This window comes from Staurois parvus, unplaced genomic scaffold (assembly GCF_062004578.1).
Source record: "Staurois parvus isolate SC_StPar_1 unplaced genomic scaffold, SC_StPar_1.0 ptg000235l, whole genome shotgun sequence".
Taxonomy (NCBI): domain Eukaryota; kingdom Metazoa; phylum Chordata; class Amphibia; order Anura; family Ranidae; genus Staurois; species Staurois parvus.
The window spans coordinates 3,753,306-3,768,183 of NW_028318031.1; the positions used below are offsets into that span (position 1 = coordinate 3,753,306).

At 42.5% G+C, this 14,878-nt stretch overlaps 1 protein-coding gene across 11 annotated transcripts in view; it reads left to right on the forward strand.

The window, feature by feature from the left end:
* Positions 1 to 14,878, forward strand: part of RUBCN (rubicon autophagy regulator) — a 69,602-nt gene that overhangs the window by 11,930 nt on the left and 42,794 nt on the right. For 8 of the 11 annotated variants that reach the window (XM_089680106.1, XM_089680097.1, XM_089680103.1 and 5 more), the window contains 4 exons: positions 6,678 to 6,834; positions 9,872 to 9,978; positions 11,101 to 11,260; positions 12,591 to 13,052. In XM_089680106.1, the coding sequence (XP_089536232.1) occupies positions 6,678 to 6,834; positions 9,872 to 9,978; positions 11,101 to 11,260; positions 12,591 to 13,052 (886 nt within the window). The remainder of the gene's footprint in view (positions 1 to 6,677; positions 6,835 to 9,871; positions 9,979 to 11,100; positions 11,261 to 12,590; positions 13,053 to 14,878) is intronic. The other 3 variants (XM_089680098.1, XM_089680102.1, XM_089680104.1) reach the window with 1 other exon arrangement.

Here is a 14,878-nt window from a genome sequence, read left to right on the forward strand (position 1 = left end):
TCAGTCCCAGGTAATGAGTGGCTACAATCAGCTGTGGAAGTGCTGGCCTGCTTTCAATGGGGCTGCCCTCCACAGCTAATTGCCCGGACCCCGCTGATTTTCTTGCAGCTACATGCTGTGGGGCAATGATGCAGGTGTGAATGTGGCCTACAGTATCTCGGAGTACACCCCTCACATTTTTGTAAATATTTTATTCTGTCTTTTCATGTGACAACACTGAAGAAATGACACTTTGCTACAATGTAAATTAGTGAGTGTACAGCTTGTATAACAGTGTAAATTTGCTGTCTCCTCAGAATAACACAATACACAGCCATTAATGTCTAAACTGCTGGCAATAAAAGTGAGTACACCCCTAAGTGAAAATGTCCAAATTGGGCCCAAAGTGTCAATATTTTGTGTGGCCAGCATTATTTTCCAGCACTGCTTTAACCCTCTTGGGCATGGAGTTCACCAGAGCCTCACAGGTTGCCACTGGAGTCCTCTTCCACTCCTCCATGACGACATCACGGAGCTGGTGGATGTTTGAGACCTTGAGCTCCTCCACCTTCCGTTTTGAGGATACCCCACAGATGCTCAATACGGTTTAGGTCTAGAGACATGCTTGGCCAGTCCATCACCTTTACCCTCAGCTTCTTTAGTAAGGCAGTGGTCATCTTGGAGGTGTGTTTGGGGTCATTATGTTGGAATACTGTCTCCGAAGGGAAGGGATCATGCTCTGCTTCAGTATGTCACAGTACATGTTGGCATTCATGGTTCCCTCAATGAACTGTAGCTCCCCAGTGCTGGCAGCACTCATACAGCCCCAGACCATGACACCACCATGCTTGACTGTAGGCAAGACACACTTGTCTTTGTACTCCTCACCTGGTTGCCGCCACACACGCTTGACAGCATCTAAACCAAATAAGTTTATCTTGGTCTCATCCGACCACAGGACATGGTTCCAGTAATCCATGGCCTTAGTCTGCTTGTCTTCAGCAAACTGCGGGCTTTCTTGTGCATCATCTTTAGAAGAGGCTTCCTTCTGGGATGACAGCCACGAAGACCAATTTGATGCGGTGTATGGTCTGAGCACTGACAGGCTAACCCCCCACCCCTTCAACCTCTGCAGCAATGCTGGCAGCACTCATAAGTCTATTTCCCAAAGCCAACCTCTGGGTATGATGCTGAGCACGTGCACTTGCACGACCATGGCAAGGTCTGTTCTGAGTGGAATCTGTCTTGTTAAACTGCTGTATGGTCTTGGCCACCGTGCTGAAGCCCAATTTCAGGGTCTTGGCAATGTTCACCTGAGACCTTGTAACACGAACGAGTCACATGACATCAGGGAGGAAAAATGGTTAATTGGGCCCAGGGGCGGACTGATCATTTGGAAACTCGGGCACTGCCCGAGGGCCCGGGGTCAGTAGGGGGCCCCATGAGATGCCCCTGGTACCTTTTTCATAGGCTTTTTTGAGTTTGGGCAAGGACACAGGGGCCCCATGATCCCCTATTGCCCGGGGACCCCATGAGTTGTCAGTCCGCCCCTGATTGGGCCCAATTTGGACATTTTAACTTAGGAGTGTACTCACTTTTGTTACCAGCGGTTTAGACATTAATGGCTGTGTGAGTTATTTTGAGGTGACAGCAAATTTACACTGTTATACAAGCTGTACACTCACTACGTCACATTGTAGCAAAGCGTCATTTCTTCAGTGTTGTCACATGAAGGGATTTAATAAAATATTTACAAAAATGTGATGGGTGTACTCACTTCTGTGAGATATTGTAATACCACTATGCCGTGTTTCATGCATAATTCCTACTTTTGTGAATCTGGACATTTTAAAGCTCCTGCTAAAAGTAACAAAATAAAAGTGAGTTGCTAATTAAATGATACAATAACAAAGCCAGATTTTGCTGCAAAGTTCACCTTCAATCCAGAGATTTCCTCCACAGTACTTTTTTTTTCTACCACTAGATGTCTATTGTGTGATGATGGCACCATTCACCACACTTCCTCTAAGCCCAGGTTGTCCTGGACCCACCCACCTCCAATCTGTGACCTAACAGTGATAGAAGAATTGGCACAGTGATGAGCTCATGTTTGTGTCATTCTTCTCATCTCCTATCAGCATGCTTCTTGTTGGACCATGGACTGTCTAGCTTCTTGGGCTGCTGTTTGCTCTTACACTTAAGTCCTGTACAGGGACTGAAAGAGGTTGATATGTCAGGTTCTTGCTTTGCTTGCACTTAAAATATATGTGATCTATTAATGACTACAGAGAACAACAGACGCTTTCGACTCATGCTAAATATAGTTGCGTTCTATATTCTGCTGTAATAGGCAGTATGTCACTCTGAGTTTGACGCCACACCCAAACAGATTGCTGAAATGCTCTTTCTGTGGAGTATGCTCACTCATAAATTGAGTCATTCTGTTTCATAATCTCCTACCATCATCACCTGGGCTGAGCGGCTGATGGTGACTCACATATAGTGACAGATTCTGCTTGCTGCACAGATCGTTGAAAGCTTTGGTGCGTTATTTATTTCCAGGCTATGCGCATAAATCTTCTGTTTCTTACAGCTGTCTAATATTTTTGGATGATTTTGTGGTATATTATTTATTTTCAGAGCACAAGAGGTTAAATATAACAAATGTGTTCATAACACAAGACGGAAACAGTGCTATGCAAATAGGCTTCCTGGTAGGCTTCATATCTGCAGGCATTCGTTTAGTGCGTTCTTTTTGCTTGTGATATCCAGGCTGTATTAGTCAATGATTGTCTAAAAGGTTTTTTTTTTCCCCTGCTGTATGCATTAATTATACAGCATTCTCATTGGGCACAACGAGCTACATTTTGTGACATGCTTTTTTATCCAATTAGGCATGGTTTTAATGCACAGAGGCAAACATAAAGGTGTGTGTATTTGTGCACATTAATGCTGAATTGGAAATATGTGACTTGTTAGGTGACTGATTTAGGACTTTTAAGCCCTGTTTACACTGGTATCAAAAGCAGGCATTCAAGGCATGTTTTTAACACTCCTCAAATACCTAGTAATGCAGTCTGCGATTGATAATATGGACAGTCCAAAGAGCTGTTCACATTTTGAAAACATGTAGTGTTTGCATTTGTGTTGCATTGCTGCGCTTCAAAAATGAAATTGCAAGTTGAGTTTAGAAGGAGTTGAAGCATCTCAACTTCTTCCATTCAGTTGTATGGTAATATGCCCTAAATGCACCGGCATGCGTTTGTGGCACATTAGGTCTTGCTCCCCAAAAAAAACAAAAAACATTTGAGGAGCATTTTTAACACGTTACATGGAACAACACGCGTTAATGCCATAGGCACTGTTGTTCAGTGTACGGATTTTAAACAAGTGTGAACAAGGCATTAGAGGAGATTTTTGTTTTGCCTGTTTTCTGACGTTTGTGAGCAGAAAGACAACGGGCGCATTCACAGCATAGGTATCTTGTAACGCAATGCATATGTGCATTGTAATTCATTCTTAACTGAACCTCTCTAGTATGGGCCAGGAAACATGAAGTGCTCTGACTGTTGTGTAGCAGTGTCCAGCCATGTAGAGATTTGCTGGTCAGGGTGGTATGAATGATTCAACAGTGGTTAAAGAGTAAGTACTGGTTCACGTCTGTTCTGTGCCATTTTCTTCTTCTTATAAATATATGTATACACTATATTGCCAAAAGTATTGGGACGCCTGCCTTTACATGCACATGAACTTTAATGGCATCCCAGTCTTAGTCCGTAGGGTTCAAAATTTAGTTTGCTCACCAGGGATGTTGGATTACAATTGCTGCCGCCCAGGACATGTAGGTCCGGGTGCTGGGAAAGTAGTTTTTTTTTCGCTACCCTTTTAGCCCTCCTGTGGGCAAGCAGCGGGATCACCTGTCAGGTGGAAGCATTCAGGCGGCAGTGCTGCTGCCCGATTTGCTTCCACACAGTACCAGCCTCTCCAAACTCCCCCCCCCCCGGTGAGGTTCCCCGGGCTCTGCTTGCCCATCTGCGGGTCTGGGACCAGCTCGCCATCGGCTGGAGGGGAGGGAGGAGCTCCCCTCCCCTTCTTGTCCTGACTCGGAAGTGATGTTATGCTATCACTTCTGGGTCCCCATTGAAAGACTGTAATGCAATCCCTGTGTATGAAAGTAATGCGGTGCAATGTGCACTGCATTATATTCAGCGGAGCACAGGGGAGACATGCAGGGTCTTCTAGACGCTGGATGTCTCAAAGTGAACCTGTCACCAAAAAAAGTTTAAAAAAAAAAAAGTGTGTGGGTTTTTTTTTTTTCTAATAGTAAAAAATGAACGTTACACTCAAGCACATACCAACCCCCCAAAAATATTGAGGCCCCCCACCCCCATATATATATATATACACACGGAAAAATTTAAAAGGACACTCTGGGGCGCCTATGCATGAAACCGTCGATTGCGATATACATGTCACACATCGCCGCGCACACCAGAATGAGAGCAATAATTCTAGCACCTGACCTCCTTCGTAATGCTAAACTGATGACCTATAAGGAGCTTTAAAAGTGTCGGCCTACAGAAAATATAGGGTACTGAAGTTCGTCACCATTTCACGAGCATGCACAAATTTAAGGTTTGACAAGTTGGATATCTATTCACTCGGTGTACTCGGTGCAACCTCATCTTTTATATTTTATAAAATAGCGTAATTTATTGCTTTTTTGTGCACTAAAATTAACTTACTTGTATTTTTTACAAAAATTTTGCAGTAAAATCATCCTGTAGGGTCTGTGCTTTCAGAAAATATATAATGTTAGGGATGAAGGATAAGTCCTGACTCACCCTTTTCTGAGGAGCAGCCAATCGGTGTACATCGCACTGCAAGGTCTCTCTCCTCCCTGCTAGTACCCGGGTGCGGTGTTGGAGACAGGCAGCAGGGGGGAGAGGAGATAAACAGCGCAATGTTAAATATATTACACGTTTAAGCCCCTTTTTTTTTTAAAAGCCCCAGACATTCCTAATATCTCCAATTTTAAATACAGTTTTGGTTAAAAAAAAAAAAAAAATTTTTATCTGGACAAGTAGATTGGGGCACCAATTTAGTCCCTGGACAAGTAATGTTTTTAAAAAAAATTCCACACCCCTGGGCTCATGCTTGCAGTTATAACAGCTTCAACTCTTCTGGGAAGGCTGTCCCAGTGTCTATGGGAATGTTTGACCATTCTTCCAGAAGCGCATTTATGAGATCAGACTCTGATGTCTGACGAGAAGGCCTGGCTCGCAGTCTCCACTCTAACTCATCCCAAAGGTGTTCTGTCGGGTTGAGGTCAGGACTCTGTACAGGCCATTTAAGTTCCTCCACCCCAAACTCGCTCATCCATGTCTTTATGGACCTTGCTTTGTACACTGGTGCACAGTCATTTTGTAACAGGAAAGGGCCATCCCCAAACTGATCCCACAAAGTTGGGAGCATGAAATTGTCCAAAATATCCTGGTGACTGCTGACAGAGTTCCCTTCACTGGAACTAAGGGGCCAAGCCCAATGCCAGCCCCTGAAAAACAACCCCACACCATAATCCCCCTTCACCAAACTTTACACTTGGCACCATGCAGTCAGGCAAGTACCGTTCTCCTGACAACAGCCTGTTTCCCTTGCAGTTGAGTAAGGTGCATGGACTATATGGTGGTGGAGTATCTATGATTTCACCAGATTGGTGGCCAGTGGTCTGGTATTAAGGGAGCACTGTGTGGCACATTTTGGAAGTTACAAATATCTCACTATTTGCAATTCAATCTCTTGGAGGGAATGATTGTCTATGAGGAAGAATTTTGAAAGAAGCGTTCATGTCTTGGGAATTCATTTTCAGCCAGCAATCAATCTATACCTAGAGGGTAAGTGTAGGAATTACGGATACCACATGTGGAGTGACACTTGGTGGAGTTTTTGTTGGTTATGAGCACTTTAATGTGAGTGTTTTGTAGTTTTATTTTTGCGGTGTGCGGTCTGTATATTTTCTTTGAGGGTTAAAGAGGAAGAGGAAGTCCTTGTTTACTAATTGAGAATATACAAGCTTCGAAGAATTAAGAAGCCATGTGGGGTCACTTATTGAGGACTTTGATTGGAAGCTGAGATATATTCACTTTATTTCAGACTTCCTGGGGAGGAAGGGACTTCTTGACGACCAAGGGGTGTACATTATTTTATAGAGTGGATTCATGGATTTACATTTTGGGGTTTAGTTGGTTTCATTTTATATAACCTTTAAACTCTCCCTTAACCTGACCCTAGAAGTTAACCTTTCACACTTATACGTAACTCTGAAACCTAACAATTCCCTAAAATGTCATTCTAATCCCGACCTTTAACCTCCAGCCCTAATCCTAACTTTTACCTGCAAATACCCAGTTATTCAGTTTAGGGTCCATGTTTGCTTTACTGATAAATGTTTGTGCATTTCTGTTCCTGTATCGGTACTGTAACCACCCAGTACCTGTGCTAAAATAAAAAAGGAACTCTGAGATGCTGAAATGCGTGGATACATTGGCGGGGCCTACCCCTAATCTCCTATTGTAATTTTACACAATTTAAATTATGGCACACCACTTTTTAAAAAATAAATGTGTTTGTAAAACAATTATGTTTTTGTGAGTTTTTTGTTTATATTTTTTATTCCATCTCTGTACTGCTCATTTTAGTTCTTGCGCTTCTGTGAGACCAGTCAGAGGAACAGTGACGGCTCCAGTGAGGATAATGGAAAGTTGTGGTTACAGCACAGTCTCCAATTCCACAGCCTCTCAGCTCAGCTCAAGGCCCTGCTTGGGAACAGACAGTACACCCAGAAATTCTATTCAGGTACTGACATCCTACATACATACAGAGATTATACACTATGAAGATGGTTTACTAGAAAATTTGAGAATCCCTACAAAACTTGTATTAAAGGCTAAGTTCACCTTTAGTAACATGTTAACACCTGTAATCTGCAACATGTTACTAATGCAGCAGCCCTGATCCCCCACTATTACAGTGGACAGGAGATAATTCATGATCTATATTAAACACAGTGTAATTAGTATTTGATGTCTTTTAAAGCAACAGACACATGAGTATTCTATCAAGCGGCATTTGTTATACTGATATCTCTTACAAATTGGGTCAATTGATAATCCTATCCTAGTAGAAAAGCAAGAAGGGAAAACCTGTCACTATTATGGTAATCAAACCACAACATATGTTTTGGATCTGTTTTTAAAATTGTCTGTAACAACTATTTTAGCAGGCATTTTGACTTCTTGGTTTTTACCTAAGAGAGAATTATAAATAGCCCTGAGTTGGAGGGACTTTGACAAATGATGGTGCTTGATAGAATATGTGTCTGTTGCTTTAAATGTCATCAAATACTAATTCCACTGTGTGCATGTGTGTTGCCTTACCTGCTGCTCCTCACCTCTATTATTCAGCCCAGCCTTGTGGGCGAAACGCAGCAGAAAGGAGGTCTGTGTGTTGCCTTACCTTCTGCTCCTCACCTCTATTCAGCCCAGCCTTGTGGGTGAAACGCATCAAAAAGGAGGTCTGTTCACGTCCTGATTAAAATCATTACCAGTGTTTGCGTACAGCCAGTCTTTTCCCTTGGGTCAGATTTTCTCTACCATTTCAGCAGTCATTAGAGACTGCTGAAAGTGTATTTTTAAGCCAAGCAGGCCACCATGTACATATATAATTACAACCTTTAGGCAAAACATTAACCTGTTCCTGCCCAGTCAGTAGCAGAATGATGGTGGAGCAGGACTCTCTTCGATCCGGGTGGGCGTCATGATGTCCTTCCTGGATCGCACCTCACGTGCCTGCGGGGCGCCACTGTGGTGGGATCTGTCACCAGCTGTGTACCTCAGACACAGCCGATAACAGATCTGTGTACTGGTCGTTGCCATACCATGTGACCTGCTGTAACCAATCACAGCAGGTCACATGACAATTGTAAACAGTGGAGGGTTTCCTTTCATGCCATCTATTGTATATAATTGTTTCACTAGCTGTGATTGAATGCAGTGATCAGATGTACAGACTAGGCCAATCACAGCCCATCTGTGTCATGTGATTAGCTGTGGCCAATCACAGCTAATCACAACAAAAAGTCCTGAATGAATTGATTTAATTCAGTTAAATGCTTGCCTATAGCAAAGAAATTCTTGCTATAAGCAATCATAATGTGTATATAAAGAAAATATATACTGACCATTTCCCCAGAGTACTACAATGTTACTATGGGAACATTGTACAACTCAGGCCAGTGTATTATGGAAAAAATAAAAAACTGTCCCTGATCACCGCCACACCAAAAAAAAATTTTTTTTATTCATTTACCAAAAAAAAAAGGCAAAAAAAATTACAATTTTAAAAAACTCGCCATGCCTCTTACTAATACCTCGGACTGTCTACTTCGCAAAAAATGGTCATTTGGGAGATATCTGTACTGTCCTGACATTTTGGGGCCTCAATATATTATATTGCCTTTCAGTACTTCAGGATTAATTGATTTTCAGATCTATACCATAGTTTGTGAACCCTATAAACTTTCCCACAGACTAAATAATAAATACTAATTTGAGTTATTTTCACCAAAGAAATGAAGCAGAATGCATCTTGGCCTACATTTATGAAGAAAAATGTATTTTCAAAATTTATAGCAGAAACAAAGAAACACATGTTGTTGTTTTTTTTTCTTTTTTCATTATTTAGCAAAAAATAAAAACCCCAGCAGTGACTAAATAACACAAAAAGAAAGCTCTTGCTTTGTCAACAAAATGATAAAAACTTAGTTTTGGGTAGAGCGTTGCATGACTGAGCAACTGTCATTCAAAGTGTGAGAGAACTGAAAGCTGAAAATTGGCCTGGGCAGGAAGAGGGTTACACACATTAAAGCGGGGTTCCAACTGCTGCCACCGCATGTCCATGAATTCAGTGGTGTCCTCACCCCAAGCTGATTGTTCAGTTGGCTGTCGGGTGCTGGTGCTGCCATCTTGACTAAGGGAAACGGGCAGTAAAGCTGGTTTCCTGCTGCGCTTTGTGAATGGGCTGCGGGGGGAGCCGAAATTCCAGCTTCCGACTGGAAAGTTGCGGCGAACTCAGCTGGAAGTGGGAGCAGGTGCCTGTCAAAACCAGGTACATGCTTCCTCCCAAAGGGTGTGAAATGTGGCAGTGGAGGGGGGGGGGGGAGGAGGAAGAAAAGTGGAGCTTCCACTTTTGGGTGGAACTCAGCTTTAATACTATCATTTACATTGAACTAATCCAATTGGCATGTATTTCTAAAACCATTAAAAAGTCTGTGGTTGCCACCTAAATACAGTAAGAATTGTTTAAATTATATATAAACTATAACAAGAAATTGTTTCATATTTGTACCCTTTTGGTCTGTTAAATATACCAATTAAAGCTTTTTATTATATAGTTTGTTCGACAAGTGCAAATAAAAAAGCTGTTTATCCAGCCAGAAGTCTTGTGAGCTGATAAGTCCCTGCTATCTCTTGGGATTACAAAACACCTACCTCTGTTATGGAGAAGAGAGGTAGGAGTTATGTAGGCCTAACATACTACCTGTCCTGGGATAACAATGCTGCTCAGTGCAGTTGTCACCCTAAGACAGGAAGTTAATTAATGGCAGGATTAGCAGGTTAAAATAAAAACTTTTGAAAAAAGAAAACTAATGCAGCCACCATATCTAGGGACTGGTAAGCTGGAGTACATTCAGTTTTTGTTTGTGGGGTTAGATACGCTTTTATATCTAATTTCTAAAAGCATTGGACAAATTGAGAATATCATGATGGTACCTTTTAAAAATGGACTCTTATTGCTTCAACGCACTTCCACCGTGTTTTATCTCTATTACCAGATACTGCCTTCCTGTTGAGTGACCGATATGTAACAGCCATGTTCCAGTGCTTGGAGGCAGTGGAGCAGAATAACCCCAGGTTATTGGCCCAAATAGACACATCTGTGGTGAGTTGCTTGAATTGCCTGTCTGGCTATATGTACAGTATTTCAGTTGTGTTGGCTCCTTCCCTGGAGTTTGTATTCACTTATTGCTTTAAGGGCTCTTTCACTCAGGCGGACATGGATCTGTCTGCTCAGCAGGGTTCTGTCCGCTGATCCCCACTGAGCAAGCAGATGATTGCTCTGCTTGTGCAGAGTGGGCACAGACACAGCCTGCTATTCTCTATGGGACGGTCTAATGTAAACCAACCTCCTGTCTGTTTACAGCTGACTATCCTCTGATCTGATCCACCAGATGGATGAGGAACGGATACCCATCTGCCTGTTTTTAGTGGAGCCATTTTTTGTATCGAATGTAGGTGGGTGTAAACAGACACATTTCCATTTACAACCACCTCCGCATAGAGAGCAATGGGTGGTCTGATCAGACGCGATCAGTCCGCCCGTGTGACAGGGCCCATAGACTTATTGGGAAGCAGTAATAATAGGCGGTTGAGCCCCTTTTAAGCTGGCCTGGGGTGTACACATCCCACAATGCTTTGCAGCATGGCAAAAAAATTTTGCCCCCTGTCATGTGCGTTGGGCACTACCAAAGCTGAAAGCCATACCACATCCACAAGCCAATTGCTAGACTCTTGATTGCATATTCCTGTTCAAAAAGCCTACTGTACTGTAAAAAAAAAAAAAAAAAACGCATTCAGAAATACAGTATTACTCCATGAATGCCTTTCAGCTGTGTGCAAAGTGATCTGCTGCGGATCACTTTACAAAGCGTGCCATAGGTGTGAACGAACCCTAACAGACAGTGAACAGCTTTCTTGTAACATTGATGACACCTATTGAAGTTGCTTGCTAACATATGTAAACATTGTTCGACTTCTATACTATAATTTGTTTGTCAGTGTTGTAAATATTCATCAAGCTGTCAGAATTAATGGGTTAGGCATTGTCGTGATTTTACATAATGCTGTACGGTTTTATTGCTACAAAAAGAGTGAGTAGTGACTGGAAATCATAGAAGAGAGGGTCTCGCTCATACAAGTTCACAGCCTGCACGAATGTACATTTTTTTTTTTTTTTTTTATATTGCAGTTAACTTTTTTGTATTCTGTTTTTTCCTTTTTTCAGCTTGCTGGCAAGAGAGAGTTCACAGTTTCTGGAAAGAGTTTAAGTCTGAGTGCTCTACCTGTTACACCATTCATCCCCTATACAGGGAGTCCAAACCATTCCATGTATAACAGCCTGCAAGTTCCAGCCACTCTACCCAGCAATGGTATGAAATATGAGGGTGAGGCTTTCACTGTTGTCAATGGACCAGATGACTCGGTTGTGAGAAATGTAGCGGCAAACAGTTACTGTTTTTGTAGACTTTGCATGTGACCCTTAACCACTTTGTTGGAAAGCAAAAAAAATCTAGCACACTAGCAAGGCCAAGCATAGTTTATTACTTAACCCCTTCACGCCTAAGGGTAAAACAAATCTAAATGCCCAAGCACAATTCTGCAACGTTGACGTGTTAGTAAAACCGTACATATTGTCACAACTACTTTGTACATCCAGGTGGATTATACCTTGTTTTTTTCAGGACAAATTGGGCTTTCATTTGGTGGTAAATGGTCATGGATAGCTCCTAATTTTTTTTTATTATTAAAGGAAAACTGGGCCAAAATAGTAAAAAAAATCATTTTTTTAAATTTAACTGTGTGTTTCTTGTTACGACCATAACCTACCACCAAAGAACAACTCAAAATACATTCTCCAGTTCTTGACGATCGCAGTGATACCATATATGTGTATGTTATTTGTTGTTTGTACCCGTAGTACAGTCCAGAAACAACAGTGCGCATTTTGTTTTTGTCTTTTTTTTTTTTTTTATATAAAACACACTGTCACTGACATTGACATTAACACTAACTGACACTGATACCAATTTTTTTTAAAAAAATCCTGACCTTTGACCCTGACCTTTGACCCTGACCTTTGACCCTGACCTTTGACCCAAACACTAACCCTGGTACTGAACTAGATCAAACCTTGATCTAGGTATTTTTCTTTATTTTTTCTTTTATTTTTTAATATTTATTTATCTTTTTTTTTACAAACTTTTTTTTTCTCTCTCTGTGTCAGGAGTTCGAGAGATACAATGTATCTCTCTTCTCCATTCATAGAGAGAGAGAAAACAAGGGGGCCGGGCTGCACAGTGATTGATCACTGTGATAGCCAATCAGAGGCTATCACAGCGATCACGTGACCCGGAATCGGGAGTCCCGGGTCCCGATCGTTAGAACGGGACCCGGGGCTCTCAGTGACACCGCGGTCTTGGTGCTGGGAGCGCGCAGCACAAAGACAGGTACGCAAATATGTGGCCCCACGGAAAAAAGCCCAGGTCCGTGAGGCCGCATATTTGTGTTACGTCGGCGTCAAGGGGTTAATGGCCTGATTTTAATTTCTGTATATGTAAGTGATCCCTAGCTATTTAAAAGCTTACATAGCATGATGCGATTCAATGACCAAGAAACAGCTGATTTGTGAGAGTCAGCATGATGTGATATCTTTTGGTTTTTTTATTTGAAGTATTTCATAATTTTTATGTATAATATTTTTTTTTTTTTTTTTAGACTTGTGTTCCAGCTTGGTTGATCAGCAAAATAATGTTTATAAAGTGAGTGTATCTTTGCCTGCAAATGAGTCCAATCCTGCCATCCATGACTTGTCACCTCGTGAACCCTTTTCTCCTGTTAGTGAAATGAGTATTAGTACTTTAACCAGCCAAAGTGAAGAGACTCTTAGCCCTGAGGACCCACCAAGTGAGGCCGATGATGGTCCTGAGTACCTGGCTATTGGAAACATGAGCCGCCGGGCCTCAACCCAAAGCAGCAACAGCTCAAATCTCTTCACTGGTTCTCAGCCGCCATACACGCCTGTTCAGACGACACCAGTTATCCCCAGCCTGTCTCTGCTGTCTGTCCCACGCCGCTCCAGCTTTTCAGAGGGGCAGATTGGTAACTTGTCAAAGCATGTCAAAAAGAGTCACATGCGCTCACATTCTGACACCAACGTGACTATTGGGAAAAATCAAGGTACGGAAATTCATTTATTAGTTTAGTCTTCAACATAGGATCGTTTTGGTGTGTTTGTGTGCCCTGTTGATACAATGTACTTTTTAATACATTTGCATATTGTAGTTAAAATATAAAATACAGCTCACTTAAAGCTGAACTCTAGATTAAAAAAAAAAAAATACACACATCCACACTGCAAAGGTTAACTGCTTGTTCAATCTAGAGGTAGAGAAGAAAGCTGTAATCCCTTGCTCTGGCAGGCTTTCTTCATCTGGGCAACCAGTCCCCCTGAAGCCTCTCCTCTTCAGTGCTCCTGCTGCTGGTTGCACTGATGTCATCATATACAGTGCAGGACCAGTAGTGCCGCATTGCACTTGAGAATGGCAAGGGCCTGCATACAATCTTGAGCATCGGGAGGAGAAAAAGAGTGCCAGAAGCTAGCTGGAGCAAAGAATACACATTACAGTCTTATTCCTCTAACCCAACACTTAACCAGCAGTTAACTCTTGCAAAAAAAATAAAAATATGCAAACGCAGCTAAACTCTAATGCAAAAATGTGGGAAAACTTGCGTTTTTAACGTGACTTTATACAACTAACACTACAGGTGTTTAAAGTGCCCAGTGTGCATGAGGACTATGTTTTTACACATGCTGGTCTTTTCCTCGCATGTCATCTTATGTTAAGTAGGCACACCCTAAGGTAATACATGATTATAGCTGCTGAGGACAGGAGGTGCTGGAATTGGGGCTCGTTCCCACATTGTGCCGTAACCTGTAATCAGGAACACATGAGGGCAATCGGGTGATTTGTGAAGAAAAATTTTAAAAAATTTACATTTTATTTATTTTATAAATTTACTGATTTTTTATTTTTTTTGTCTGAAGTCCTTTTTACCCCTGGTTCACATATAAGCGACCTTACGGGCCGTGTTTTGCGTGGGCATGAGAACCCATTCATTTGAATGGACTCCTGTGCCCCCATGACACGCAGGGAAGAAGACCCTGCACTTTTGGAAACGCAGCTCGCACAGGAACCTCCGGTTCCCAGTATGGTTGTGATTCCAGTGTGGGCGGCATGCCATTAGAACTAATGGCACCCGCCCGTGGGTCCGCATTTCTCTGTGCGGGTGGTAGATTTTCATGCGGATCAGCAGCGGCACCACCCGCACATATGTGAACCTAGCCTTAAAGTCCAACTCTATCCAAAAATACCTTTTTAGCTTTGCATAAAGTAAATAGTGTTAGAATATCTAAATGTAAATGTTGTTTATGTTCCTGTAATGGAAATGTTAACGTCCAGTTTTTGTCTGACACCCATTACCTAGACCAGCAATGGGCAAACTACGGCCCCCGGGCCGTATACGGCCCAGCGGACCTTTTAATCCGGCCCGCGGAGCGTGATACATTGGCTGTCAGGATGTGTGTAGGCGGGGCAGCGTGACGAACGTGAGGGGAGCTAGGCTCCTCTCACAGTCCGCCCTGAAGACCGGAACGGCGTGGGATACATTGGCTGTCAGGATGAGTGTAGGCGGGGCAGCGTGACGAACGTGAGGGGAGCTAGGCTCCTCTCACAGTCCGCCCTGAAGACCGGAACGGCGCGGGAACACGGTGAGAGGAACGCGCGGAGCAAAGGTAAGAAAAAATTAACACAGGGGGGACTTGGCTTACTACTTGGGGGGGAATAGTACTATGGGGGATGAATTCATATGGGGATGGATTACTATATGGGGGATGAATTACTATATGGGGGATGAATTACTATATGGGGGATGAATTACTATATGGGGGATTAATTACTATGCTTACTATGGGGGAATATTACTATACTTACTATGGATGACAC